Here is a 27,973-nt window from a genome sequence, read left to right on the forward strand (position 1 = left end):
GTTTCTTCTGAATCAAGATTAAGATTTATCTGCCTCCCCTATCATTCATTATCCTGTAATTATTATTAGCAACTTTATCTCTAAAATAACATACTGTTTTTATGTTAAGAGTTAAGAATTATATGAAGAATACAGGTATAACGTTTTGAAGTTTTACTTCATAATACAGAAAAGTGTTCCTGGTCACATTGCCTTGCATCGCAGTTTTATGTGTAGAAACTCATATTTGAATATGAGGTGCAATTATATTTTAATGCCAGAATCTGTCCATAGGTTTATTTTTAACTATAATACATGTGTTAGGGAGGTGTGTCTGTAATTTAGCTTCCTGCTATGAAGAAATACTATGGAATGGCTTTTTTCACATTACCTAAAATTCATGTCCTCAGGCACAAGTGTGAAACTACATGTGCAAAAATACAAAATAGTAATCCACTGTTAAACTGCATGACTTGTATCTAGTGCTAGTTCTACTCAGAGTAGACCCACTGAAATTAATAAACATGGCTGACTTCGGCACATTAATTTCAGTGGTCCATATTCAACTAAATGGTTGCACGAGGAAAAGCCAGTGCAAGGATTCATGCTAGCACAGTAAGAATTCCCCCTCTCCCCGCTATCTTGTGCCATCACCAAATCTAGTCTGGAGGGGTTAGAACCTCCCAGAATAGATTTAGGAGGCTTTGTGGGGAGGAAAGGAGAAAAAGTTCCATGGCACCAATAAAATCCTTGCTGCTGATGGAGCCTTAGCTACTGATGCAATAGGTCTACGAAGAGTAGAACTTAGTTAAATTCAACCCTGTGTTTTTTGCAATTAGAAGATACTGTGTTTGCAAATTTAGGGATCACATGAGAAAATATGTTTGAAACAACTGCGTAGCCACCTCTGGAAGAGGATTCTTTTGAACTAACCCGGAATCCTTTATTTAAAAAATACTATTCATTATTCCATTTATTTTGTTACTTCTGCTGAAACTGGCCTCAGAATAGGCACTATGACCACTAGTATTGAGAGTTGAAAAAGGGGTGTACTTCACAGTAAAAAAATAATTATAGAGGGGAAATATGCTGTTTTCAATATCTAACACACATCTCTCTCTCTCTCTCTCTCTCTGCCTCTGCCTCTGCCTCTGCCTCTGCCTCTGCCTCTGTCTTTCTCTTTCAGGGCTCTTGAAAAGGCTTACAACTCTAAAAGTAGATGACAATCAACTCACAGTTCTCCCCAATGCCATTGGAAAGTAAGTGGTGGAAGTTTATAGATTTGATGTATTTAGCAATAACATTGTTTTCAAGACAAATGTGTATTTTCTGTCTAAGGAGGAAATGGACGCTTAAACCTTCCTGGGTGTGTACCTCTTGTGGTCTCTCATGCTTGGCCGCCATATGTCCAGGTGGCTGTTAGCGGTCTTCCCTCTGGCAACCTGGACATCTGGCTTGAGTTCCCGCTGGCTGCTGCATCTCAAATGGGCCAATCAGTGGCCTCCCATGGGGGGGGGGTGCCTCGCCAACTGGTAGTACATTGGCTGTACATGTGCCCTCACAGCTGGTGAGTCATAAAAGCTGGGGGCACTGAGGAAATAGCTTTTAGCTTATACCAGGATGTTGTCTTGTCTGAGTTTTATCTGAACATCTCAGAATTATCTTTCCACATCCTGCACATCCATCATGACTTCGCCTTCTACATTGATAGGACAGATGTGTTTCAACATGATCCTTCCCCCCCCCCATGTGTTCTGAGGGCTCTAGAAAGACTCTACCTATGTTGACTCAGGTCCTTTCATGTTGTTTTCTGAAAGCTATAAATTTTGCTATGGACTGGCATAGCTCCCAGTACCAATGGGAATCCGCATCTACTTTTACAAGAGCCACGGCCTTTCAAAGAGGAATTTCCAGCTTCTTTTGCAGGCATCTTTGTTTGTCAGGCATGATGCTATGGATATTTAGGCTTGGGCAGGTACCTCTTTTTGATGGGCTGTGTTGAGCTCAGCAATTACTAGTCAGTATTGCCCCACCTTGGGGTAAATTAGCTTGCTATTCTACCATGTGTGAAACTGCACAAAGACCCCAAAGAAAAGCAGGATGTTTGCCTGCAACTTTAGTTCATGTGGTCATATGTTCACTCAAACAACCCACCCTTTTTCACACCTGCTGTCACTCAAGTGTTTCCTTATATAACTGCCATCCGTTAGTATCTGAGAGGGAATGTAGGAACTACACCCCTTGAACATGTGCTTTGGGCAGATTTCCTGCCAAAATGTTTATCAGAAGGTTTCAGACTTTGCACAGGTACAAAACTCCATGTATGTGCCTGCACAAATGACTACTCAAGGAGCTACAGTTTAAGATAAGCAACCTGTTTTTCTTTAAGTGTCATTGATTTCGTTTGAAGAACTGAGCACATGCTTAAATCTCTTCTGTTAAGATCGATGGGAATTACAAGTGCTTAACTTGAGCTGTGCTGTGTTCATAGTGTTCTTTTCTGTTATACAAAATTTTGAAATGCTTTCCAAATGCAATGCCTGCTTTTTGTGGGACATGTGGGGGATAACTTAACAGCCTACTCCTTACAGCTTCATTGCCTTGTGTAGTGAGAAATAAACAGACAAGGGCATAACAGCAGCAACATGTTCTGGTAAATAAACTGTTACTTTCTTGATCTAGTTCCATTGCAGCATAGAGAAGGAATCACTGTAGCACTCTTAAACCTTAACTCTGCTCCTTAATTATAAAGTTGGATCAGTTTTTTAAATTGAAAGTGTAAAAATAATAAATATAAAATTCAAAGACTATCAAGATTCTTTTAAATTTCCCTTGCTAAGTGGAGTTACAGAATAATTTTAACAACTAAGTATAAAACAATAAGTGTTTTGTAGAATCATATTTATTTATAAATAATAGCTTTGGTAGCATTTTCCAGATGTTTAGCAAGAGCTTAATGAGCGGTAATAAAAAACAGATACATAAATTACTATTTATTGAGATGATAGCTTTGGCAGACAGTGTTTTGTTCTATTTTTATCATTTGTGTAGCTGATGAGAGTTTTGTGAGAACTCCAGTAAATGTATGTTGCATCATGTAAAGTGTCATATATGAATATTTTTATATATGATTCAGTTTGGACTGTGCAGAAATTGTTGCAAGAAGAACCTTGCTTTTCAGTGATGTGCAAGTTAAAACTATTTATGTTAAAGATTTTTGTTGTTTGATTTAAATTTGCAATGTAATTTTTTCCATAAGGTTTCTCTTTTATGAAATGATTATTTAAATTTACAGAAGAATGGGACAATTTAAATAATGGGGGGGGAGCTCTCAATGAGTCACAGGTGCAAGCTCATGAGTGCCACCACCCACAACTGTCTTCCACACATTTGCAAACCAGTTTTTTTTAGAATTTTTAGGTATTTTCTAAAGCTTTGCTCTGTTAGCTGTTACTGCAGCAGCATGGGATCCAGCCACAGGAAAGTGGCAACCAGGCTACAGAAATCATGAATAATGGGATCTAATAGGCTTTTCCCCTTTTCTCTCTTTTATTATCTATATTTATTGATACTTGTCAATAAATATACTGCACTTGATCATTAGTAGGACATGCTGTGTTTCCTTCCTTGCAAATGTTCTCATCTTCAAAGTATCTTAACTAGACCTAAAGCTTCTTAACATTTTGAAATGATGCTTGTATATTTTTGTCTTTATACTGAATATTCCACATAATTTTAGAATCTTGATGACCATGGCTGGCATGAATATAGCAATTATCATTTACATCTCATAATTTGTCAATTTAAAATGACCAATTTGTTTCATTCTCATTTTGCAATTGAGAGGTTATTACATCATCCTAAGTCCTTATAACATTTTTCATATTTCAGCTGTACAAATAGGATTTTCCTCCCCTTTAGCCCCGCAGTTCTCGGTGTGGGAGGGGCAGGTGCAGTGGCTGAAGGAGAAAGTGAATGCTGTTGCATCCACAGACATGATATTAGATTGCTCCCTTAATGCTTACGTAATGAATGATTTTGTGATAGCACTTTGCTTCAATCCTGAATGCCTTTGATCTGAGCAATACATGCCTTTTTATTTACACATATAAAGTTGCTTTATACTGAGTTATACCATTGGTCCATCTATCCCAGTATTGTCTACTCTGATTGTTGATGGCTTTCACAGCTGTCTTTCTCAGTCCTGCTACCTGAGATCCTTGAACTGAAGGTGCCAGGGATTGAATTCAGCATTTGGTTAGTGTGGATACGTTTGAAATGCAACATTTCCCCTCTTCCATATATTCTGTATTGCTATTCTAGGAACTGGTGGCAGCTGAAAGGGAATTGCAATAAATGATAACGTTTCTTGTCTGGCTGTAGCATCACTGAAGGTGCAGCGTGATCATTTTGCCAGGTGGTCTACTAAAGCACAGTCACCTATGTCTACATCTTCTGTCAGCGCAAGCCTAAAGTGGATCTGGGCCAAGTTGTCTGAATACTGCCTTTAGAAATGATCACTTCCTCTGGCTTAAATTACAGCTTGGCAGCCGCAAGCATGTAATGAAAAGCCTAACAAAGCTTTCAGCTGTTCTCTTTCCAACCCACTTCATGAATCACTGTGCAGTTCTTAAGAGGATGACACACTTCAGTCCTTCAGGCTAGTGTGGTCTAGTAGCTAGTTGCAGGGGAGATGTGTGGGGAACCAGATGGGCTGTGGGTTGTGGAGCAGCTGCTTTTAGATTTGTTCGTCTGAGGAACGTCGAAGTAAATAACTGAAGGCCGTATTGGGCACTTGCTATTTTACTGTTGCCAATAAATTTATGGGGGAAAGCTTTGATCTTGGTCATTTGTAAAATATAATACTTCTGTTAATGAGAAGTCAGTATGTACCCCCTTCCCTCCTGTCCTGGGTAGTTGGTAGCCAGTTTTATACCTGCTGCATAACCATAACATTATGGTAGTTCAGGATTTATTGAAACAGTTTCTTTTTAATTCAGTCAAGCTTTCAATAGAGAGTGCCACTTGTCAGGCTGTTTTAGCAGTTAAATTCACAGAATTGTTGCAGAATTATTTTGAAGGATTATGAAAACTTATATATTTATTTTCATGTTTATCTTACCCTGCATCAAATCAAGTGACCACAAGGGTGGGACACATCAATTATTAAAAACAACATCAATAAAAAATTGAGAACAGTATGCAATTCATAAATATTATAACTGCTCTCTCCAAGTATCAGTGGCTAAGTACCCCACATCATTAAAAATCTGGATAAAGAGGTAAGTTTTAACTTGGTTCTGAAATCCAACCAGTGTAGACACCAACCTAAATTCAAGGTGGAGGGCATTCCACAACTTTCCACAGGTCTCTTCACAAGTCTCAGGTGTATGAACCCCACTTGGTGATGGAATAGTGAGTATAGCATCTCCAGCAGGCAGGATAATATAGGATGAGGTGCTCCTTCAGGTAACTTAACCCTAAAATTCTCAGATCATTATAAGTCAACATTAAAACCTTGAAATAAGCACAGTAGCATATTGGCAGACTGTACAAACTCTTCAGAACTGGTGTTATATGAACTAAACTGGCTGAACCACTCAATACTCTTGCCATGGTGGTCTTCCCCTGCTACAACTTCTGAACCATTTTCAAGGGCAAAGCCCCACATAGAGTATATTAGAGTAATCTAACTTGGAGTTACCAGACTGCAGGAGCCTGCTGCCAGGCTATCGCCGTCTAAGAATGGCTGTAGCTGGCAAGCAAACTGGTGCTACTAATAGGTGTTCCAAGACACGTGAATCCAACCGCACCTCCAGATACCGTCAGAAGGAGTGCAGCTCACTCCAGAATATGCCATCTATCCAGTTCTTGAACACAAGAATCTCCTCTCAACAGGATCTCTATCTTGTCAGGATTCAGCTTCAGTTTTGGCTGTCATCCAACCCATTACTGCTTCCAGACATCTGTCCAACAACTGCACAACCTCTCCTGACTCAGATGATATGTAAAGACAGTGATTACCAGGCTTTGGGAGGGAGCTTGAAGGACCGTGAGATGCTTTGAAGGCCGTGAGAAGGAGCCTCCTGCCTCCTTCCCAGATACCTTGCTTACTGGGCATTGGGAATGAGGTGTAAAAGCTCTGGGAAAGTCCCAAGAGCGTGGTAAGTGAGGCGGAGGGCAAATCCAACACTGGACAGGTGGGGTGGGGGAGGTGCACCAGGGGTGGGGGTGTTCCTGGCTTTACGCAATGGCAAGAGCTTTTTGATCCATCTGTCTCGCTTACCTGGCTCTGGGAGCATCCCGAGGCTTGTGCAGTAAGTGAGGCAAAGGGCCAGGCCTGCTCCAGACAAGTTGAGAGTGGTTTCTGGGAATCCTGGCTTCACACAATTTTGCCTTTGCATGTGGACTTTTAGAACTGAACCCTCATGTATGTGGCAGGTCCACTGTACCTTGAAGAACTCTCAGAATGGCTGTAACATCTATTTAAACAGCGTGGGGGACAGTATGGAATTGTCTTGGTGCCATTCTCTGGAAACAGCCCTGTAGGTAGAAGTTGAACCTCTGTTTCACCATGTTTCTGACTTCCAGCTACAGAACTGATTCAGAATGAAACAGTGGTCAGTGCTATCAAAAGCCACCAATAAGTCTAGGAGACTTAGCAGGATTGCATTCCCCTAGTACAGGTCAATCAGAGCAACCAAGGTCATTTCAATACTAAAACTGAGCCTGAAGCCAGACTGAAATTGGTCTAGACAATCCCTTGTAAAATATGTATTACTTAAGTAATACTGGAAAGTGTTTCTGCCATTTTATTACAGCACATTTATTGTCAGTATAAGACTCAGTTGCTAGCATTTCTACTTAAAGGATTCATGGTTAAGATATCTATTGATGGGGCCTGTTTATGCATGATAAAATTGCATATGTCTATTTTGCTTCATATGCAAATGGGAGGAGACCAATACACACATCTGCCGTAATTACATGTGGTAGGAACTTTCTGCCAATCATATACATGTAACAAAATATACATGGGTGTTTGCCATATACTACTGTATAAATGCTCTCCTGTGGCTTTATTATTAGTTCATGTTGACAGTAGTGCCCTAGATGGGCCGTTCCTCTGCTTCAACTAGAAAGCATTTCCAAATATAATTCCATTATGTCCTTCAAATACATATTTTGTACTGCAGCTCAAAAATGTGTAAGATACTTATATTTTTGTCATTTGAAATTCTTATGCCTATTAGCATAGTTTGCAGATCTGGAATGTTAAGATTTAGATATAAAAACCCCCCAATGATTGATGGCTTTGTGACATAGACTAACAAATGTACTTAACGTTTCAGTTTATCTTTATTAGAGGAATTCGACTGCAGCTGTAATGAACTAGAGTCTCTACCTCCCACCATTGGCTACTTGCACAGTCTGCGGACACTAGCTGTAGATGAAAATTTCCTGCCTGAACTGCCTAGAGAAGTAAGGATATATTTTGAAATATGATTACTCGAAAATTTTCCTGTCTTTATCCAGAATAAATTTACACTGAAGGCACTATTACCAAATCAGAGTTTGGTCTCAATACAAAAGGGCAATATTCACATAAAAATGATGAATTTCAAACATTTTTAATTTCTAAAGTTTTGTATCAGCTTGTAAATGTTACATCATACTTTGAAAATAGGGCAGTTTGGAAGTTAACAATCCAGTGCAACCATTAGGTAACAATTTATTTCTTCAGGGAGCAGTGCCCACAAGGAGGAGTCAATATGCTGACCACTCCTTTGCCACAATGCTTTCTGTACACATTTCTACTCTTTCTTACTGAGGATGCTTCCAACACATTCAGGAGCTTCAGGCTGATGTCATTCTTGGTGCACCATCTTCATTCTCAGAACTGTTGTATGAAGACATGACAAACCAAGTAGACTGGGACCCTATGGTTACAATTTTTCATCTTCATGCGAGCCTTTCCTAACTGAGAGCTTGGAAATAGAACAGCAGTGGTTTTATCAGTTTGGTGCAGCTGAGGTTGTTAGACATAATGCCCAAAATTGATTAACTTGTCTGCAAGATGGTATCTAGTAACTGGTTCTACTAGAATACACAGGTGATTTCCTTACACGGTGTAATGGTGTGGGAACAGACCTTCTAAAGGCAAAAAAACCCCAGACATTTTTGGAAATTGCCTTGCCTTCAAAGGTCTTTGGTTTCTAAAGTGTTCATTCACTTAACCCTATAGTGAGTCAAAGATTTCCAACTTGGAATCATAATGCAGTTCTCATCGGTCAATATGTTGAGCATATGCTTTTTTCCACTCAAGAGTTTGAGATTATCAGTATTGGGATTCATTCAAATATAAAGGGTTGAGTACATTCTAAAAGAATAAAAGGCATATCCACTCCCAATTGGTGGCAACTTGTTATCCTTAGGTTAGGATTCAAATGATTCTTGCATGTTTATGAGTCTCTTCCTCTTTGGCTTTCTGATTATTGATTGAATATTGTTTTTGTATTTATTTGTTATGATTTTGCATTGGTTTAAGTCTTTATACCTTGTATATGAATAGAAATACATTATATAAATAAATAAAATAAATTATGTTACACTAGATTTGAAACACCACCTTCACTCAGTTTGTTGCAAATTGTCTTCTATCCCTTTGAATAAATTGGCTCTTAGTGTTGTATAAGTTGTGGACAAAATATGCAGGAACAGAAAAATAGTTCCAATAGCTCCATGCAGATTTCAGATCTGGCCAAAAGCTGCAAAGTGAAAACATTCCATCCTAGGGGGAGATGAAGTCAATTTCTCAACCTGTGTTATAATCCAGAGCAGCTGACAGTACCGAATCTGGCTTCTAAAAGCATAATTCCAACTCCTGTCAGTCAAAAGTATGGGTTTTGCAGCCAAGGCCAGTGTTCTTTGTCACAATCTTTGCCAGGTTCTTGGTTAAAGCTTTGGTATGATGGTGATAAAGAACCACTCAATCAAAGCAACAGCAGTTTCTGTAGCTTGAATGCAGGAATACTCATTCAAGGCATTTGCAAATCAGTGACATGAGTTCAAGCCACACATCTGTTGAACACTATAGATCATTTTTACATTCTTCTCCCACATCACATCACTTCATCAGAAAATGTCTAAAATATACAAGACTCAAGCCTAGCTTCTGCTCACATCCACATTGCATATCTTGAGAAATGGGTGATATTGGCATGGGAATAAACTGTCTCATGTACCTTGTGGCCTGTATTTTCTCTTGTGACATATATGCTGGAGTGGTTTTCAAGCGGCTTATACTGCATTACATCATAGCTTAGGTGATGTCAGGGGAGGCCTTAAGGTGCCACATCTCTGTCCCGACAGATATTTCTGTGAGGCAGTTACTTAGAAAGGCTTGGTAACTTAAGGGAGTAGTTTTCATATAACATAGAGGGAGTAGCATCTAGATGATAAGTGGTGGGTGGTATATACGTGTGCCTACCATTGGGATCTAAGTTTTTTATGGGTAATGAATGCAAAGGTTTGTGGTTTGTAAAAGAGGGTTCCATGTCTGCTGCAGGGCTCTATACTTTATGCATTGCTAATGCATGATAATGTTACTACCATGGAGCATGGAGTTTCTTCCATAAATGATCTAAATAGGTCAAATTAAAAGTAAAGTGACCCCTGACCATTAGGTCCAGTCGTGACCGACTCTGGGGTTGTGGTGCTCATCTCGCTTTATTGGCCGAGGGAGCCGGTGTACAGCTTCCGGGTCATGTGGCCAGCATGACTAAGCCGCTTCTGGCGAAGCAGAGCAGCGCACGGAAACACCGTTTATCTTCCCGCCGGAGCGGTACCTACTTATCTACTTGCACTTTGAGGTGCTTTTGAACTGCTAGGTTGGCAGGAGCTGGGACCGAGCAACAGGAGCTCACCCCGTCGCAGGGATTCGAACCGCCAACCTTCTGATCAGCAAGTTCTAGGCTCTGTGGTTTAACCCACAGCGCCACCTGCGTCCCTAAATAGGTCAAATTAGGATGTGTTTAAAAAGGTAAAGGTACCTATCACCGTTAGGTCCAGTCATGGATGAGATTTAGGATGACTTAATTAGGCTAGAGGTCAGATAAAGAGAAAAGCATTCATATTTTCTAGAATTTTTATACTTCTTCGTGATTTTCCCTTATTGATCAGCATCGAGATCAGCACCAAACAACATGTAAAAAAGCATATATAATTAAGTTATTTTAAAGATGTAACTAAGCTACCTATATAGATGGCAATTATGGTGACATAGCCCATGCCTTAACAATTGTTTTTGACGCCTACAGATTGGAAGTTGTAAGAATGTAACAGTTATGTCTCTGCGCTCTAACAAACTGGAATTTCTTCCTGATGAGATTGGACAAATGCAGAAACTCAGAGTCTTAAACTTGAGTGACAACAGGTAATGCTTTTATTATTTTAGATTTCTTGCATAATCAGTCCACTTTTGAACCGAGAACTGTTCAAAACGTATCCTAACATTTTTCTCTTAAAGCATTGCCAGATTATCAGCTGACAGAACAACATATGTGCAGATATGTTAATTTGTTTCATGGGATCCAGACAGCTTTCCTGAAGAAAGCATTTCTCTTTTTCATTAGTTGAACAACAGCAATGACATTATTGTTGGCATAAAGTTATTTAGGTGCTGCACAAAGTTTATTAAATAGCACAATACCTTCCACAGGTTTACAAACTAATGGATGTAATTAAAAAGGAGAAGGAACAAGGACACAGTTGCTCTAAACCATGTAGCGTAGAGAGAAAAGAGAAATGTCAAAAACATTTCTGGTTTAGAAAGCCACAAGAGGCTACTTCATCAAAGGAGGAAGGCAGAGCTAAAACTGGGTTCCTCCCAGTGGAGGTTCTACAAACCTCTGGTGTCCAACTTGCAGAACAGGATGACCTTCTCCTCTGAATGAGAATTACATTTAATTCATAAAGAAGAACGCAAACATTTGATAAATGTTGCAGATAGTCTCTCTTTTTTTGCTTAAATATTTCAGGTCATTTTATGAATAATATGTTATCAACTGACATTTTCCAGAGGCTGCAGTAATTAAAGCTGAAATTCTATGATTCATTTAACTGAAAAGGGTAGCAAAAAAAAAATTCAACTTCAACTAATTTAAACATCCCTGTTCTTCTTGTTGGAACTAATTAGAGTTTTCTATATAGCACTTGTTTCCTCCCACATGCAGTCATTTAAAACACAAAAGTGGGAATAATTTCACAGAATCAGCATACTGATATTGTGATTTAATTTTCATTTAGCATGAACCATGTTTGTAAATGTAGTGCCCTAATAGGGTTAAAGGGTCTTGAAATCAAACATTCTGGTACTTGGATGGGGCCTGTGTTATATGGAATGTAAAGGGTTAAAAGGTAACTGGCTGCAACCATTGCTCCTCCTGTGATTCAGTGAGTAGGATTTATGGTATGTTTGTGTGTGTTTTTAGCTCTCTACCTGTTCAGTTCTATGTAAGCTGGACTCAGAACTAGTCCTGTTTATTGTCCGCTTCATAAAGCAACTGTCTTTCTGTCCCCTTGGAGTCTTTTGTAGTGCACGGTTAACAGGAAGGTATGCAACTGAATAAGTAGATACATAAAGAGGGACCCAGTTAAGAATATTTCGTGGTTCCTGTTTCTGCTGACATCCCAGCCCAAGGGTTATGCCAGAAATACAGTTTCCAAGAAGCTGGTGTGTCAGGACAATGTGCACCACAACTGGAGAAAATGGAAGCAGAGCTCTGAAGCTTTTCTGGTGGAACAGATATAAAGGACAGCAGGTTCCAAACTGCCCTATTTCTGCATGTTGTTAGAGAAGAGGCTAGGGAGGGTGTCAGAATGAGATTTATGATGGACACAAGGGAAAAGCAATAATCCCAGTGTCACAGATTTAAAGATGCTGGCCCTGCGGTGAGAGGGCACTTTCATAGGAGACTGCTAAGCTTGCCCTCATGTTTGAGCACATATCCAGCATAACAGTGAAAGCTATTCCTAAAAAAAGCACAAGCCTTTATTAATTCTTTTGTAAATGCATGCTAGCGTGAAAGTGATTCATAAGGATTTTATTCTGGTAGCAGTCAAAAGTGAGACATTTAGCAGCTGGAAGACATTTGCAGGGTTTCCTTGCAGCAATGGTGTTCTTGAGTTTGGAATACTGCCTTGGCTAAAAACTTAACACATAACAATAGATTAGGTAGGGGGTACACACACACGTGTGTGTGTGTGTGTGTGTGTGTGAGAGAGAGAGAGAGAGAGAGAGAGAGAGAGAGAGAGAATCTTCTCTGAGTATTTAGGAAATTAAATTATGTATACATTTTTAACTGGGAAAATATTCTTTGAAAAAGAATCAAGTATTTCCATAAAGATGTCTTTTAAAAGCAATTCAAGAGGCTGTCATCTGACTGTTAAAATGCTGCATAAATATCTTGACAATGTTTAAGTAAATACTCAAGTTGTCCCAATTTTGTTATTTTTACAGATTGAAAAATTTGCCTATCACTTTTACAAAACTTAAAGAACTTGCAGCTTTGTGGCTTTCAGACAACCAGGTAAAGATTTTAATGTCTGTTCTCATTTTAACAGCTAAATAAAAGGGCAGCAAGCTCAGCTGTATTTGTATTTGTAAAATATTTATGGTGAACTTAAAAGTGTTTAAACCTGTTAAAGTAGATGATGCTTTCTGGCGGGGGGGGGGGGGGAAATAAAAATTATGGGTATAATGCAAAATTGTTCATAGCATCTCAAGTTCTGCTTCCTTCAAGTTCATCCGTATCATCAGATCTCCCAGCAAACCCCCCAAATATTTTGAAGCACCAAGCAGTGCTAGCCCTACTGTTAGGCAGAGTGCAGTGACATGGGGAAGCAGTGAGATGTTGGGCGGCAAGAATTTACTAGTTCAAATAGCAACCTTTTTATGTATTTATTTCCTTCTGTACACTGTGATGGGTGTTTCACAAGGGAGAGTGCTTAAGACCAAGACCTGTTGAGTCTAACCATCTGTCGGTGATGGGGAACCTCTGATCCACAGGCCTAATTTTGGTCTAGCCATACCCACCTGCCATCACATACAATGTGGGGTATTTGGCAGTTAAAGATATGCCTGGGCTGAAAGGGATTTTGCAGACAGTGACTCTCAGCTGATCACCGGTGCCAACAAAGCCCTATATGTTGTAAGCGACAAACATCAGTAGAGTATCAAGGCTTGCAAAGTACTATGCTTTTCCCTGTAGAATTTGATTTCATTCTGACACCAGGTATTTCAGAGGTTGGCAGCCCTTTCCAACTGTCAGACGTGGCCCATAGAAGGCTGGGGAAAGTAAGGTTCTGCCCCACTGGCTGGATCCAGTTCTCCATCCTTGTCATATAAAAAGAGGATGGAGTCTTCTATCTATGATAGAACTGTGGCATTGTAGAGATGTTACAGGAAGGACAGTGTTTATGTAAATGTAAAACAGATAATCAGTATACAGGCTTCTGGATCATACTCTTAGTTTTAAGGATACCGCAATTTCTTCTTTAGGACAAAAGGGTGGTAGCATATAGAACAGTATCTAAGTAATAAGAAAACAACACAGCACCATCTGTTGGTTGGAGCTACTATTTCCTAATCATTACAATGCAATTTAATACCTAGAAATTATGTAGTTAGTATTGTTTTGATCAAGAATGTTAATTACAATGCTCATTGTAATGGGACACTATTTGTTAGTGTGCATGATAATTTTAGATGCCATCATTTTGGAGTTATTGTAATGTTGTTTGCTTTGAATTTGCAGTCCAAGGCCCTTATCCCTCTTCAGACTGAGGCACATCCAGAAACAAAGCAAAGAGTGCTGACCAACTACATGTTTCCTCAGCAACCTCGTGGTGATGAAGGTACTTATCAAAAAAAAGGAAAGCTATTCAGTAAATAATCAATGTTGACTTAAGTATCCTAAACAATTATTTTATAGATAGTTGTTGTTTTACAATACAAACCATTCCCTTCCCCCACTTTTAACGTTCATTTTTGATAAACCATAGCAATGAAAGCTAGTGCCTGATTTGGCAGGGCTGCTAGGAATTCATGGGGGCATGGCCAATGAGTGGTCACTGGACTGTGGCCAAGTTATTCTGGTTTTCTCACCAACCTCCTCCCTTGCTGTGGATACTTAGGCATTGCAGTTTTACAAACAGCACTTAATACAATTGAAAAGCGTCAGAAGGCATCCCTGCTGTCACAGTTGCTTTCTTCTTAAAGATAGGTTGTGTGGTCCCCACCTGTTCTGGTTGTCTCCCTGTCCTCCCATGAAAAAGGACTGTTAACAATATATTTACAGACTGTGGGAAAAGATTGTTCCCCTTCCCCAGTTTATTAAGTTCTACATCTTTTCCCGCCAGAATGTGAAATAAGGTAAAGGGATATTAAGTAGACTAGGACCTGGGAGACCAGGATTAAACTCAGCCACAAAACTCACTGTGACCTTGGGCCAGTCACTGTATCTCAGCCTAACCCACCTCACAGGGTTGTAGTGAGGGTAACATGGGGAAAAGAAGACCCATGAATACCACCTTGAGCTTCAAATAAAAATGCTACCTCCTGCCTGCCTATCCCTGATTTTGAATTTGGGGGATAGGCTTCGAATAATGAACACAATTCAGGCCTACAAACATTTGACTTGTAGGTCCTCAGCAAATCCAGTATGTGACAACTGTCTGTTGGAACTGTGCTCCTGTACTACATATAGACTCTGCACACTGAGTTCTCATCTGCAGCGCCCTACTTTTTAAATAGCATTTTAAATTTGTTTTACAGTCTTTTTATACTCACAATGACATGGTTGCTTTGATCATAGTTCAACAAAAAGAACAGTACTAGCCCCTTCAACACTAACACATTTATTATGGCACAAGTTTTCATGTCAGTTTCATCATTATTGGTAATCCATGAAAGTAATAATGCATTTGCTAGCCTCTCAAGTGCTACTGGACTGTTGTTTTGTTTCTGCTGGCCCTTTGTTTGAAAGTGTACCAGAGTAATATACCCCATGCCATACAATGAGCCTCTGACAGAAAATGGGTGGTGGTCTTCTGGTGGGCTAGCTTTTAAAAAAATGATAAAAAGGCCAATAATTGGTAATCAATGAAAGTTTCATTTCTGCTGTAAACCATTGTGGTTAGAAGTTAGAAACTGGCTCTGGATTCCTAGAACATCATATCAAATGAATTTGCTGAACTTTAGGCAAGTTGGTAGCTGGGAAAGGATGTATGTTTGCATGGACAAAAATCAAGAGTGACCTTAGCTCACAGCCCCAATCATGCTCATACTGGGCTAACTTGAGGCCTACATGCTTTTGACTATTTGCACCCACAGATGTTATTTATTTAAAATAAATAATTTAAGATTTGCACAGCTCAATGTTTCCAGTTCAGAGTTATTTGGTTGTTTAAGTTGATATTGTGGGTAAAGTTTTATTACTAGGTATCTTTTGATTATGATGTTAATTTCTACTCTAATTAGATTTCCAGTCTGACAGTGATAGTTTTAATCCTACTCTATGGGAGGAGCAAAGACAGCAACGTATGACTGTTGCCTTTGAATTCGAAGAAAAAAAGGAAGAGGAGGAAAATGCAGGAAAAGTTAAGGTAACTAGGATTATCATCCTTGGTTTTTTTGTAGTAAATAAGTAGGTGTTGCTAAGTGTGTGTTTAACCAATATAGACATGAGTAAGGCTGCAATCCTATACTCACCTATCTGAAAATAAGTCCCATTGAACTCAGTGGTGCTTACTTCGACATGCAATGGATTGCACTGCAAATCTCTTTAAGAATTTGACTGTGATTCCTACTGTCATGATTGGACCTTCAATTGCTGGCTAGGGTACATGAAATTTCCAGATGCACTGTTAAAATCTCATATTCCACAGTTGTCAATTAGAAAGTCCTCTTTGATGGGCTTCCTCATTTAAGTGCAGTCCAGAAGTTTGCTCTTGCCTTTAAAAGTCAACCTGCTGATACACATATTTTCTTCTCTTGATATTTGCCATAATGTCCCCTTAAAGCATGTGACATTTAGAACTAAAGGGATTGGCACTTTTACAAATATATAGAGAGAGTAAGAATTAGATATTGCCTCACTGCAAATCTTGTTTTGCAGAACAGAAATGAAACTGATAGAAGTGAATCTTGCTGTGCTGTTTATGAGACACAATTACCAAAAGGATAACAATGTGTGATCAATAGAAACTGATGGCTTAGGTTCACAAAGACCATTTCTAATTCGCTAACTCAGAACTGTCACATCAGATGAAACAAACAGCCTTTTAAGCAGATATTTCTGTTCTGTATAAAATTGAGGGAGGGAAATAGGTTAGATTCCTTTATACAAGCCAAGTGTAATGTGAAATGGCAGTTGCACAGGGAAAAAATATTGTAGGAGTCAAGTTAATTAACAAGTCCTGACGTAAATATCTTCTTTCAGAAGTTTAAACAAGGCACAAAAGACTTTATAAGACACAAAAATGGCTGATCTATTGCTCATCAGATTGCTATATTTAGCTCCAAGTAATCATTCCACAGCCACCAAAATTTCAACACCTTGAATATTACATTTCAGTGACAGCTGAAATTGTCACCTTAGTACAAGAGATGTTTTTTCTTGAATTTCTGTCTCCTGCACAAAAAAACTTTGCAGTCTCAGTGTTCATATGCATTTGTTCTTTCAAAACCAATGAAAGGATTCATAAGCCCATAATATAACAAACATGAAGACCACTTAGTGGGAATTCAGCTCTATCTTTTCAATAGTATCTTCAGTGTTCACTAGAAGTATTTCTTAGGTTTCCAGCCCACAAAGACAGCCCATATAGCATGCATTTTACACAATATTCAATAATACAGAAATTATTTTCTGATCTTTATATTAAAAATATGCCCAATCTGCTCCACATTCAGAATTGGAGTTGGCCTTGACATGATTATTATACCGTATTTTTTGTCCCATAGGACGCTCCATCCCATAGGACGCACCTCATTTGGGGGGGGGGAAATAAAGGGGGGGAAATTCCCTTTATTTCCCCCCCCAAACCAGGTCGGGGAAACCAAACCAGGTCGGGGAACAGCGGTATGGCGGCGCTCCACCTCCCCGCTGTCCCCCGAGCTTGTGGGGCTGGCGCTGGGGAGAAGAAGCTGGGGAGTTCCCGCAGGGCTCCCCACGCTGCGGATGTCTGCCCGGCGCGAGGGGCACTCTGCTTCAGGGCGCCCTCGCGCCGGGCGGCAGGCTGCTATCCGCAGCTTAGGGAGCCCTGCGGGAACTCCCGCAGGGCTCCCCACGCTGCGGATGTCTGCCCGGCGCGAGGGGCGCTTTGCTTCAGGGCGCCCTCGCGCCGGGTGGCAGCCTGCTATCCGCAGCTTAGGGAGCCCTGCGGGAACTCCCGCAGGGCTCCCCACGCTGCGGATGTCTGCCCGGCGCGAGGGGCGCTTTGCTTCAGGGCGCCCTCGCGCTGGGCTGCAGGCTGCTATCCGCAGCTTAGGGAGCCCTGCGGGAACTCCCTACGCTGCGGATGTCTGCCCGGCGCGAGGGGCGCTCTGCTTCAGGGTGCCCCACGCGCTGGGCGGCAGGCTGCTATCCACAGCCTAGGGAGCCCTGTGGGAACTCCCGCGGGCTCCCCAGGCTTGCTGATAGCTTCCTGAAGCCTGGAGAGCGAGAGGGGTCGGTGCGCACCGACCCCTCTCGCTCTCCAAGCTTCAGCGAAAGCCTGTATTCGCCCTATAGGACGCACACAGATTTCCCCTTCATTTTTGGAGGGGGGAAAGTGCGTCCTATAGGGTGAAAAATACGGTATTCTAGCAAGCAAGTACACCTGATGTGTGTCAAAACCAAGTACTTCCAGCAGCTGTTTTGTAAAAGCATTGCCTTGCTGTTTTGGGGCAAATATGTTTTACTTTAAAATGAGATTGACCGAGGTCAAGAGTCACATCTATTAGTCAAATCATTTGTTTTTGGAACAAGCCTTGAAATTGATGTTAGTTGCCAGGAATAAAGAAAAATCAGACCTGTCTTTCTTGAGTTCTTACTCTATTTCCCTCTTTTATTCTACAGATATCTGAGAGGGTGGGAAACTGCCTTACTCTTCATATAATCCTCAAACAAAAATAATACTTTATTAAAATGAAAAGTAAGATTGGGTTGTATCCAGCGGCATCCCTCTGCTGAAAGAAGGTTCTTTGATCCAGTGGAGGTGTATGTGAGCCAAAGGGAAGGAAGTGTTTTCCATAGACTCCCCCTTTCTTCTGCAGTCCCCTTAACTACTTACATAACTGTTCCAAAGGATTTCCTGTTGAACAAATTTGGGGGAGCTGCACAGAGAAGGGAATGAGCTAAAATCGCCTTTGCCACTTTCCACTAACATGAGCTTCTGCTGGATCAAAAAGCATACTGTCGCAAAAATGAGCAATGTATGTATGGACGCAGTGGGATATTCATCCATTGTATCTGACTTTTTGTGGATATCCCTTTAAAAAGTAAAATATATAAAACTTTTTTTAGCAAATAGAAAGCAAAACAAAAACTGTATTGGTAGCTCTCTAGGACACACATACTTATGAGGGTTCATTTTTGTACAGGAGAATGGCAAAAGATGTTTTAAAGCAGTGAAGAGGCTAAGTAGTTCCATGTTAAGCCATAGCCTGTGTTATTTCACTTCCCATATATCTTCACATGACAATCAACATTTCTTATACTTCTAATGTTATTTTATTGAAAATCAAAACACAGTCACTTCCAGTAACGTTGCCTTTATGCCTGAAAGGTTTGAACTAATCAATGAGACTGTACAATTAAATCCCATCTGTATAAATGTCAGTAAATAATGCTTTTTAATGGCTTTATTCATTTCAGCTTCCGTTTTCATTTTAGTAAACAATTAAAAAAGAAACCTGTATATAAAAATATGGTTCTGTCTAATGCTGAGTGAGCAGAAAACAGCTCATACAATGGCTCTTTCCTGCAGCCCTGTACTCCTTCACAGTGTTTCTCTAGGAGGTCCTGAGCGGTGTGGTCTGTATCATGTGGGGCTATAGTAGTAGGGGGAAATCACACAAAACCAGGAAGAAGAATCTTGTACCAACAGCATGCAAGATTCCTCTGCCTGATTTGGTGTGTTTTCCCGCTTATACTGTAGTCTCCTGCAACACACAGTGCAGGAGGGCTCTTGACCTTCTCAAGGGGCTTTTGTGTCAAGGGTCCAGGTAGCTGCAGTGGGCAATTTCGCCAGGTGTCCTTTTGCTTAAAAATAAGATAAACTGGGTTTCAAAACTTTTGATGTCATGCTAGACAGGTGAACTTATGTTCAGCTCATCACCATTTTTTTATTCATAGGATAAAGATAAGCGTGTTTCTGAATGGTGGTAAAAAATTAAATTTTATCATTTTTTGTTAATTCACAAACTAGAAAAGTGATCTATTTGCCTGCGTCAGGGGTAGATAATCTTTTGCACTCAAGAGTTGCATGTGGCAGTGGTCAGGGGATCCGTAGCAGTAATAAGTGGGCCTGAAAGTGGTAGCTGTGGGCAGGATCTTGGGTTTCTTTCTTTCTTTCTTTCTTTCTTTCTTTCTTTCTTTCTTTCTCTCTCTCTCTCTCTCTCTCTCTCTCACACACACACACACACACACACACACAAACGTACGTACATACGTACGTACGTACAGGTGCATATACAATACCCACTTTCCCCCCAAAATAAAGATGAAAATCCACAGGAGTGCTGTCAATTATATCAGTGTAAAACCAATTTTAATGTATTAAATAGATTTTTTTAAAGTCACACTGGTGCTAAACCTTTACAGTACTAAACATATTAAAAATAAATCATGTTAAATGTTTCTGTTACATTATTCTGCTTATATTAATTATATTTATTCTATCTTAAAACATAATCAAATAGTTACAGATCAGTTCAATACCTGGGTGTTTGGTGATGATTCTCATATGTTTATCCAGTAAACATGCAAGTAATATTGGGACTCACAGTGTTTAAAGCGCATACAAAATTTCTTTGACATCATGGCTATCTGTGCATTTGCAATATCAACTGCAGGCACCTGTCTGTTTGGCTGATATGAAGACATTTCCAGAGTGGTGAAATAATCCTTAATATTAAGGGCACAGTTCTCAATGAAATGTGTGCCTGGTGATTGGTTGGTTGCATATTCATCTAAGTTTCATAGGATTTGGTTTGTAATTTTATGTTATTTAAAATTATACATTTGGTAATAGTTCTTAATATTCATAATAACTTTATTCTGATGAGTCTTGTGAAATTTGATTTTGGTCAAGTGTATCATTGTTTGCTGAAATGAATTTGACAGTAGAAATTAAAAAAGAAATTCTTCTATCCAGGAATATTGCACTTTGGAAGGTTTTTATCCCCAGCGGCATGCTACTTCTGAGGTAACTTTAAATGTGAAACATAAAAGACCATGAATAGAAAGGGAGTCTAGACTTCATTGGTAATTATCATTTTTAATATCAACTATGGGATTTTCTTCACCCTAATTCTATCTAGCACATCTGCGAGTATGTTTAATAGTGAAAGTTAATATTTACCTAAGATAAATTAACTTTACTCAAATTTCCTTACATAGTTAATTAGTTACACTGTATTCTTAGCAACCTTTGCAGTGCATGTAGTATTTGATTTACATCCCAGTTATTGTTAAGGTTATGTGTAAATCTTACGTATACCATGGCCCAGGTCATGTAGAAAAGCAAGTGATTAAGTTAGACCAGCAGCAATTACATTCTTTCAACTGTAAGGCAATTAGAACAATAGCAGTACTTTATTCCACACATCACTTAGTTAGTTTTCTTACTGGAGCTGTACATTTCCTTGTAACATAATATTTCACATTTGCTATTGAGATCCATGTTTGGATGTGCTTGTCTGTAATGCATACTTTATTATATTTCAACGCTCAGTGCAAGTTGCTACCATAGTTTGTTCTCTTCACATCAGTCAAGCTTTTTGAATGGTTGCCTATTAACTTGTGTCTGCATTTGAACCTTGGCTTTACATGCAATTTTTTCCTTTGTAGTAAAAATTATATCACACTTTTGTACAAATACACATCCATTAAATGAGGTGGGGAGCCCTCAATTTTTATTGAATGCAATCCGTTAAAATTGAAGCGTACTCAAGTCCTATTGATTTCAGAAGGATTTAGGAACATCTAATCTTTTTTGGATTGCTCACAGTCTTTTCAAATAAGCTATCACAGTGTTGTTTTATAAATCCAGAATGACTTCCCATATGCAAGTGAAGTTCTAGATTCTACCTGAGCCATTAAAGTGATGTTTAGCAGTCTGAACATCAAGGTGTAATTTCAGTCCAAGTATTATTGCATTATGCAGTTCTAGGCAAGTGGGAAAGAAATTACATTCAGTCACCAATGGCTTTTATTCTGCATTCACCATGTTGTAAATGACATAGGCTTTAGCATTTCAAAGGCACAGTTTTATGTTAACGTTGTCTCAAATGCCTAAATTCACTGTCTCTGTGTTTTCTGTTTTGTATAGCCTTGATAATCAAAACTAGAAGTTTAATAATGGTTTTTGTTTCCTATTTGTGGTTTTAATTTATTTTGTTAAACGACTGCTCAGGTTGAAATAAACTTAAAGCGCTATCCAACTCCATACCCAGAAGATTTAAAGAATATGGTGAAATCTGTTCAAAATCTGGTGGGTAAACCTAGCCATGGAATGAGGCCTGAGAATGCAACACCAACCGTCAGTGCAGAACAAGCTGTGAAAGACAAATATGAGCACAAGTGGCCAATGACAGCAAAGGATATATCCGTGGAGGTAACATGACAGTGTTATTTAAACAATCAGGAGCTTATTTTAAGATCAGTACAATATAGATCTCTTTATTCAGAGGGTTGTATGTAAGCAGAAGTAGGCCGATCTATAACCCCTTTCCTTCCCTCTTACCCCCCTATTAGATATAATTTGCTTCACCTTTCAGTGCTGCCCTTCTGATTTTCTTTTTATTATTATTATTGGGCCAAATATCATGTAGTTCTCATACTACGCAGAACAAAACGGGTATTGCCAGCATTGCATGACACAGAAATTGTCAGGCCTCAGCAGGGTCTGCTGTTGATTGTCAGGTACCAAGGCTGGGGCATGGCCCAAACAGGCAAGGCTGAGGTCAGATCAATCAAATGTCTGCTGCTCCTTGCTGCAGCGCACTCTAAATGCAAATACAGGAAGATTCCCCTGGGAGCAATGAGAACTGATGACATCCTTTCTCAGGGGGAATTGTACAGGAAGAACATGGCTTTCTGCCTGTAAACATCAAGTTCTCTCACTCTTAGGTAAACTTGCTGTATTTGCATTCAAAGCACACAGTGGCAAGAAGCTGCTTGCACTAGCAGCCCCAGGCTGTGGGCAGGTAGATGCCTTATTTTTAAAAGTCTTAAATACTTTTAAAAACTTTTTTGTTATTTTTTTAAAATGTGCATTTCCATGCGGATTTTTAGGCATTTCTCAGGAATAGGGCAGAGCAGCCTTAGTTCCCTCCCCATGCCCAATTGGGACAGACCAGACTGTAACGGGTCCATCCATGGATGCCCACAGGATTTCCTAGACCCGATACACTGTGTACTTTGGGTCCCCTGAATCTCCCCACAATCTCTTGATAAGAACTGCTGTTTATGTGCCTATATTAACTTTACCGAGCCTACCACACGGGACTGTTTCAGATATAAAAGGGGAAGGGGAGGCCTGAAATTGGTAGCAGAGTAAGGTGGCAGAAAACTATCAAGAAAAGCAGGTAGTGATCGGTTAAAATAAAATAAAATACGCTACCACCAACTGTACATTTGTCCAGGGCAAAATAGCTGTGAGCACAAAGCACAAAGTTAAGCTTCTTCCCACCTAAGATCAGACAGGCCTCTATTAGTTCAAGCAGAACTCATCTCACAGGCCGTGGTGTTTCTAGATTATTAGGAAAGTAGGCATCATTTGTTATTTTACCCTACTGAGGGTGTGTGATTCCATGCTGATTAAGAGCCACACCTTGAGAGTTTCTTCTGCCTTCATCCACAAGGTGGAGCCCAAGCCACTGACCCTATGCAGGCTGTGTAAATATGAGTACCAATTGTACTTTTTTTAAACATCATTCTATGACAATTAAAGTCACATTTGCCTGGTCAGCATTCGTGCTTGGAAGTTTTATAATTCCATGCTCCTGATAAAATTTCATCATTAAAGTATCACTTGCTGGGCTATCTTTTTATAATATTCCACAATATTATTGCATTTTACAGGACCCATATGTACATGCTGTGAATGATATGAGGATAGGGGAACTTCGTCCCTCCATGACTGAAGCACCATTGTACCAACCTAAACTTGTCCTATTGGGTAAAGAGAAAAAAGGTACTAAGTCACTTTATAGATATTGAACGTGACAAACAATGAAAAATGCAGCAGAAAAATGTGCTCAACACTGTATTCTCTTTTTTACACTTAGCCAGAATCAAATTGGAAATTATGTTTAATATGCAAAGCCAGTCGATTTAGATACACAGCTATCTATATTTCTCTCCTACCCCTTTTCCTTAGACTAATAGCAACTTTAAATGGTATGAAAAGGTCAGGCCCCAGGTTCCTGGGGGCCTTAGACACAGGGTACCACTAGGCCTCTTGTCCCCTCCCTTACCTCCTCAAACTACGCTCCCTTCCATTCTTGGTCCCACCCCATACCTTTTTTTTCTGTCTGCCTGCTTACATTTGCATATTGCAATATTTCTGTCACCCTCCTTTTTGCCTCAGCTTCTATTTCCTTACACCGGCTGGTATTGCTTTTTTGTCTCCCTCTCATCTTCCTTTTCATTCCAATCACTTTCTTCTCCCATGTATCACATTCTCTGCCACTTTAATGCACCTCTCTGTGACTGTGCCTGGGGAACTGAGTCTCTTCTTCCTTCCCTGCATTCCCCCCCCCCCCCGCAACCCTCTGTGGATGCCTCCCCCCCCCTTAAAACTGCCTGTCTGCCTTCTCTTCTCCTGGGTCAACTTGGCACATATGTAATGTACGGAAAAGAAATCTAAAGTAGTTTCAGTACTCTCAGAACGTAATATAGGCAGCAGTTGTTCTAAGCCCTCTTAATTTGGATAAAACCCCATTTAAATGAATGGCTCTTCCTTCTATGCAAGAATTATGAGCAAATGGTGGGCAGGTAAGCAGCCTACTAAGTGAACAAGCCCCTCAAACTATCTGGACTGTGGGTCAGTGCCTCACTTGGGCCACTCCTAGTATTGGGCATGGGTATGAAGGTGATTAAATCCTTCCTAATCACTGCTGCCCTGACAAAACTCCCTGTGCCTGTTTTTTAAAAAATAAATATTGGGAAATCTCCCATGTCACATTTGGTTTGGCCCTGAGTGTGGGATATAGTGTATAAAGAAGGCTATATGTGTCATTAAAAATAAATACTAAATTATTATGTTCAGCAGTAGCCAAAATTGGGGGTGGGGCGTTCAAGACAGTAGCAGTTTGGTCAGGTTCGTAAGTGTAGGAAAGGGGAAAAAGGATCTTTTAAAAATGAAAAAAAAAAAATGTTCCATCTCACAAGGCACAATGTTTATAAGGATAATAGTAAAGTAATACACCGACCAATAATTGTAGATTGATACAGTCAGATGATACAGCATCTTGGCTGAAGATGGATGGGAAAGGGAGGTGGTACTGCTGTACAAATGTCTTAGGTGTCTTTGAACATCCCAGGGATAAGTTCATGGCTTGCTATATTTGTATGATATAGAAGTGGAAATCACATTTCCAAGCTAATTACAGTAGTTGTTGTATATATGTCTCTGTGTTCAATCTTCTGTTCAACTATTAATTTCATATTTCTTTCTGTGCTTGTTTTAGAATCAACAGATGAATCTGAAGCAGATAAAGTTCACTGCATGAATAACAGTGTTTCTTCAGGCACCTATTCAGACTATTCACCTTCACAGGCATCTTCAGGGTCTTCTAACGCTCGTGTTAAAATGGGGTCCTTGCAGACTACAGCTAAAGATGCAGTGAATAATTCTTTGTGGGGTAACAGGTGTGTTTACTTTGTAGACCCCACTTGAAACACTGGATCTGACCATAAAGGCATCTCAGACAGCCAAAAGTACAAAGAGCTTAAATAAAAGATGATGATGGTGATGATGATGATATCAACCCTCGTATTAAAACAAAACAGACAGGAAGTCACTAGGGCCAGACTAGCAGGAGCAGCAGCATGATTGAGATGCCTTTGTTTTTTCTTTGAACTAGCAGTGCTTCCTAGGACACCTATGTGACTATGTGACATCATGTCTCAGGAAGTACTGCTAGGCTGGGAGCTGGTATACTACAGGTGTACACAAGACTTCTAAGAAGTCTAGTACTGCATACAGTTGGAGAAAACCTGCTGCACTTGGAACGACATCACACTGGCACTACTGCAAATAAGTGAAGCATTGTGCAAAAAAAGGTAAGTGTAGCAGCATCCCTGCCCCCTCAACAGCAGGAGAGGGAGAAGAGCAGAGCAACCAGAGCAGAGTAAGTTCTTCCCCACAACTAGGCACCTCTGCGGAAAGGCCCATGTTTGTAGGCGAGAGGAAGGGCACCTTTTTCCATGTCAAGGCCCAGAGGAATTATGCCTTACGGGTGGAAATTACTCCGGCAACTTCTACCCAAAATTCAGGTCTATCTGCAAACTTTCAAAGTAGATTACAATAGTTGAATAGCAGTTCGTCCATCTTACCCATTTTTCAGCTGACGAGAATGAAAAACGTACAAAATGATTACGTGTCATCAAGGTTTTCTGTACTGTCTACATTTACACCATGCATGCAGAATCCTATATAAGCAACTTTGTCCCACCATAGATACAGACTCAGTTTTCAAAGAGACTTTCACTTTGCGTGCAGGCTCAGTACTATGTGCTTATCTGTCACTAGCATAGAGATTTTTATACCAGAGTTTTTTTGGAGGCAGATTTTTAGATTTATGCAAAGCCATTTTCATATACATATAAATTGTGATATTTCTCTTTTTGTGTGCTTTCTCTTTGTTCCCACTCCAAACAAGCTAAAGCTTCCATTCAATCACGGGTTAAACAAAACAATAATAGTAAGATATTTATTAGCATTTTATTCTGCTGTGATAGCTTCCTTATCTAATACCAATCTTTCTTCTTGTTTTCTCCAGGCTTGTCCAATCTTTTCCTCAACCTCTTGAAACAAAGCCATTGCTCAGTCAACGGGAGTCTGCTCCAGCAGGAAACTTACAACAACATAACGAGAGGCGTCCAATGAGCGACACCTTTGCTGACAGCTGGAATGATGGCTCTCACTATGATAACACGGGATTTGTAGCAGAAGAGAGCACGGTGGAGAATCCAAGCGCTAACCCCCTCTTAAGCTCTAAATCAAGAAGCACATCTGCTCACGGACGCAGGCCTTTAATTAGGCAAGACAGGATAGTTGGTATCCCCCTAGAACTTGAACAGCCTACTCTCAGAAATACACCAGAATCAGAAGTGCCTCCATCAAACCCTTGGCAGAACTGGACAAGAACCCCTAGCCCTTTTGAAGATAGGACAGCCTTTCCTTCTAAGCTGGAGAGCACCCCTACCACCAGCCCTTTACCTGAAAGGAAGGATCTTGTTAAAGATTCTGCGGAAATAGCTAGCACTTTTTCTCCAGGAACACCGTGGGAGTATCATGAGTCAAATGCTAACAGAAGTCTTGGTAATGTGTTTTCGCATATTCACTGTCGCCCGGATCCTTCTAAAAACGTCATTTCTATCAGCAAGAGCACAGAGAGGCTTTCGCCAATGATGAGGGACTTGAAAACGAATAGGTTTAAGAAGTCACAAAGTATAGATGAGATAGACATTGGCGCATATAAAGTTTATAATATACCGCTAGAGAACTATGCAGCTACGACGGACAATGCCGGTATGCATGAGAGGCCAGATAAAATGATGGGTCCAGAACATGGAATGTCTAGCATGTCCCGTAGCCAGTCTGTGCCAATGCTTGATGATGAGTTGCTGACCTATGGAAGTGTTAAGGTGCAGCAGCAGCAAAAGCCTTCTGTAACTAAAAAAGTGTACCAGTTTGACCAAAGTTTTAATCCTCAAGGATCAGTGGAAGTGAAAGCCGAAAAGAGGATTCCGCCACCTTTTCAACACACTCCAGAGTACATTCCCCAGCAGACTAAAACTGTCTCAAAGGATTTGGTTAGCCCAAGAGCCTACCGAGGGTATCCACCCATGGAGCACATGTTTTCATTCTCCCAGCCTTCTGTTAATGAGGAGACTGTCAACACTCAGTACTCAAGTCAGGGATCAAGGGCTGGGTTTTTGAGAAGAGCAGATTCATTGGCCAGTTCCACAGATATGTCAATGTATAGAAGAGTCAGTGAACCACACGAACTGCCTCAGAGCGATAGGTATAACAGACACCAGTATAGAGGACCCATGGAACGCCAAAGCAGCATGCAAGTGTCTGAATCCCAATTCCTCAAAAGAAATGGCAGGTATGAAGATGAACACCCTTCATATCAAGAAGTGAAAGCCCAATCTGGAAGTTTTCCAGTTAAAAACCTTACTCAAAGGAGGCCATTGTCTGCAAGAAGCTACAGTACAGAGAGTTATGGTACCTCCCAAACCAGGCCAGTTTCAGCTAGGCCTACAATGGCAGCTCTGTTGGAAAAGATACCATCAGACTATAACTTGGGTAACTATGGTGACAAGCCGTCAGATAACACTGATTTAAAGACAAGGCCTACCCCTGTGAAGGGAAATGAGAGCTGTGGTAAAATGCCCGCTGACTGGAGACAACAGCTACTTAGACATATAGAAGCTAGAAGGTTAGACAGGGTATGTTTGGCATTTCTCTGCAATTAATGCCTTTTAGTTTT

General features: G+C 40.2%; 1 protein-coding gene across 18 annotated transcripts in view; it reads left to right on the top strand.

Annotated features, from left to right (window-relative positions):
• LRRC7 (leucine rich repeat containing 7) overlaps positions 1-27,973 on the top strand; it is a 196,784-nt gene that overhangs the window by 113,315 nt on the left and 55,496 nt on the right. For 11 of the 18 annotated variants that reach the window (XM_081867115.1, XM_081867128.1, XM_081867123.1 and 8 more), the window contains 11 exons: positions 1,166-1,238; positions 7,332-7,461; positions 10,299-10,414; positions 12,500-12,569; positions 13,797-13,896; positions 15,521-15,645; positions 20,401-20,451; positions 21,661-21,861; positions 23,331-23,442; positions 24,941-25,121; positions 26,255-27,932. In XM_081867115.1, the coding sequence (XP_081723241.1) occupies positions 1,166-1,238; positions 7,332-7,461; positions 10,299-10,414; positions 12,500-12,569; positions 13,797-13,896; positions 15,521-15,645; positions 20,401-20,451; positions 21,661-21,861; positions 23,331-23,442; positions 24,941-25,121; positions 26,255-27,932 (2,837 nt within the window). Of the gene's footprint in view, positions 1-1,165; positions 1,239-7,331; positions 7,462-10,298; positions 10,415-12,499; positions 12,570-13,796; positions 13,897-15,520; positions 15,646-20,400; positions 20,511-21,660; positions 21,862-23,330; positions 23,443-24,940; positions 25,122-26,254; positions 27,933-27,973 lie in introns of those variants that run through there. The other 7 variants (XM_081867124.1, XM_081867129.1, XM_081867119.1 and 4 more) reach the window with 4 other exon arrangements.

This window comes from Podarcis erhardii (assembly GCF_964252035.2).
Source record: "Podarcis erhardii genome assembly, chromosome: 6".
NCBI lineage: Eukaryota > Metazoa > Chordata > Lepidosauria > Squamata > Lacertidae > Podarcis > Podarcis erhardii.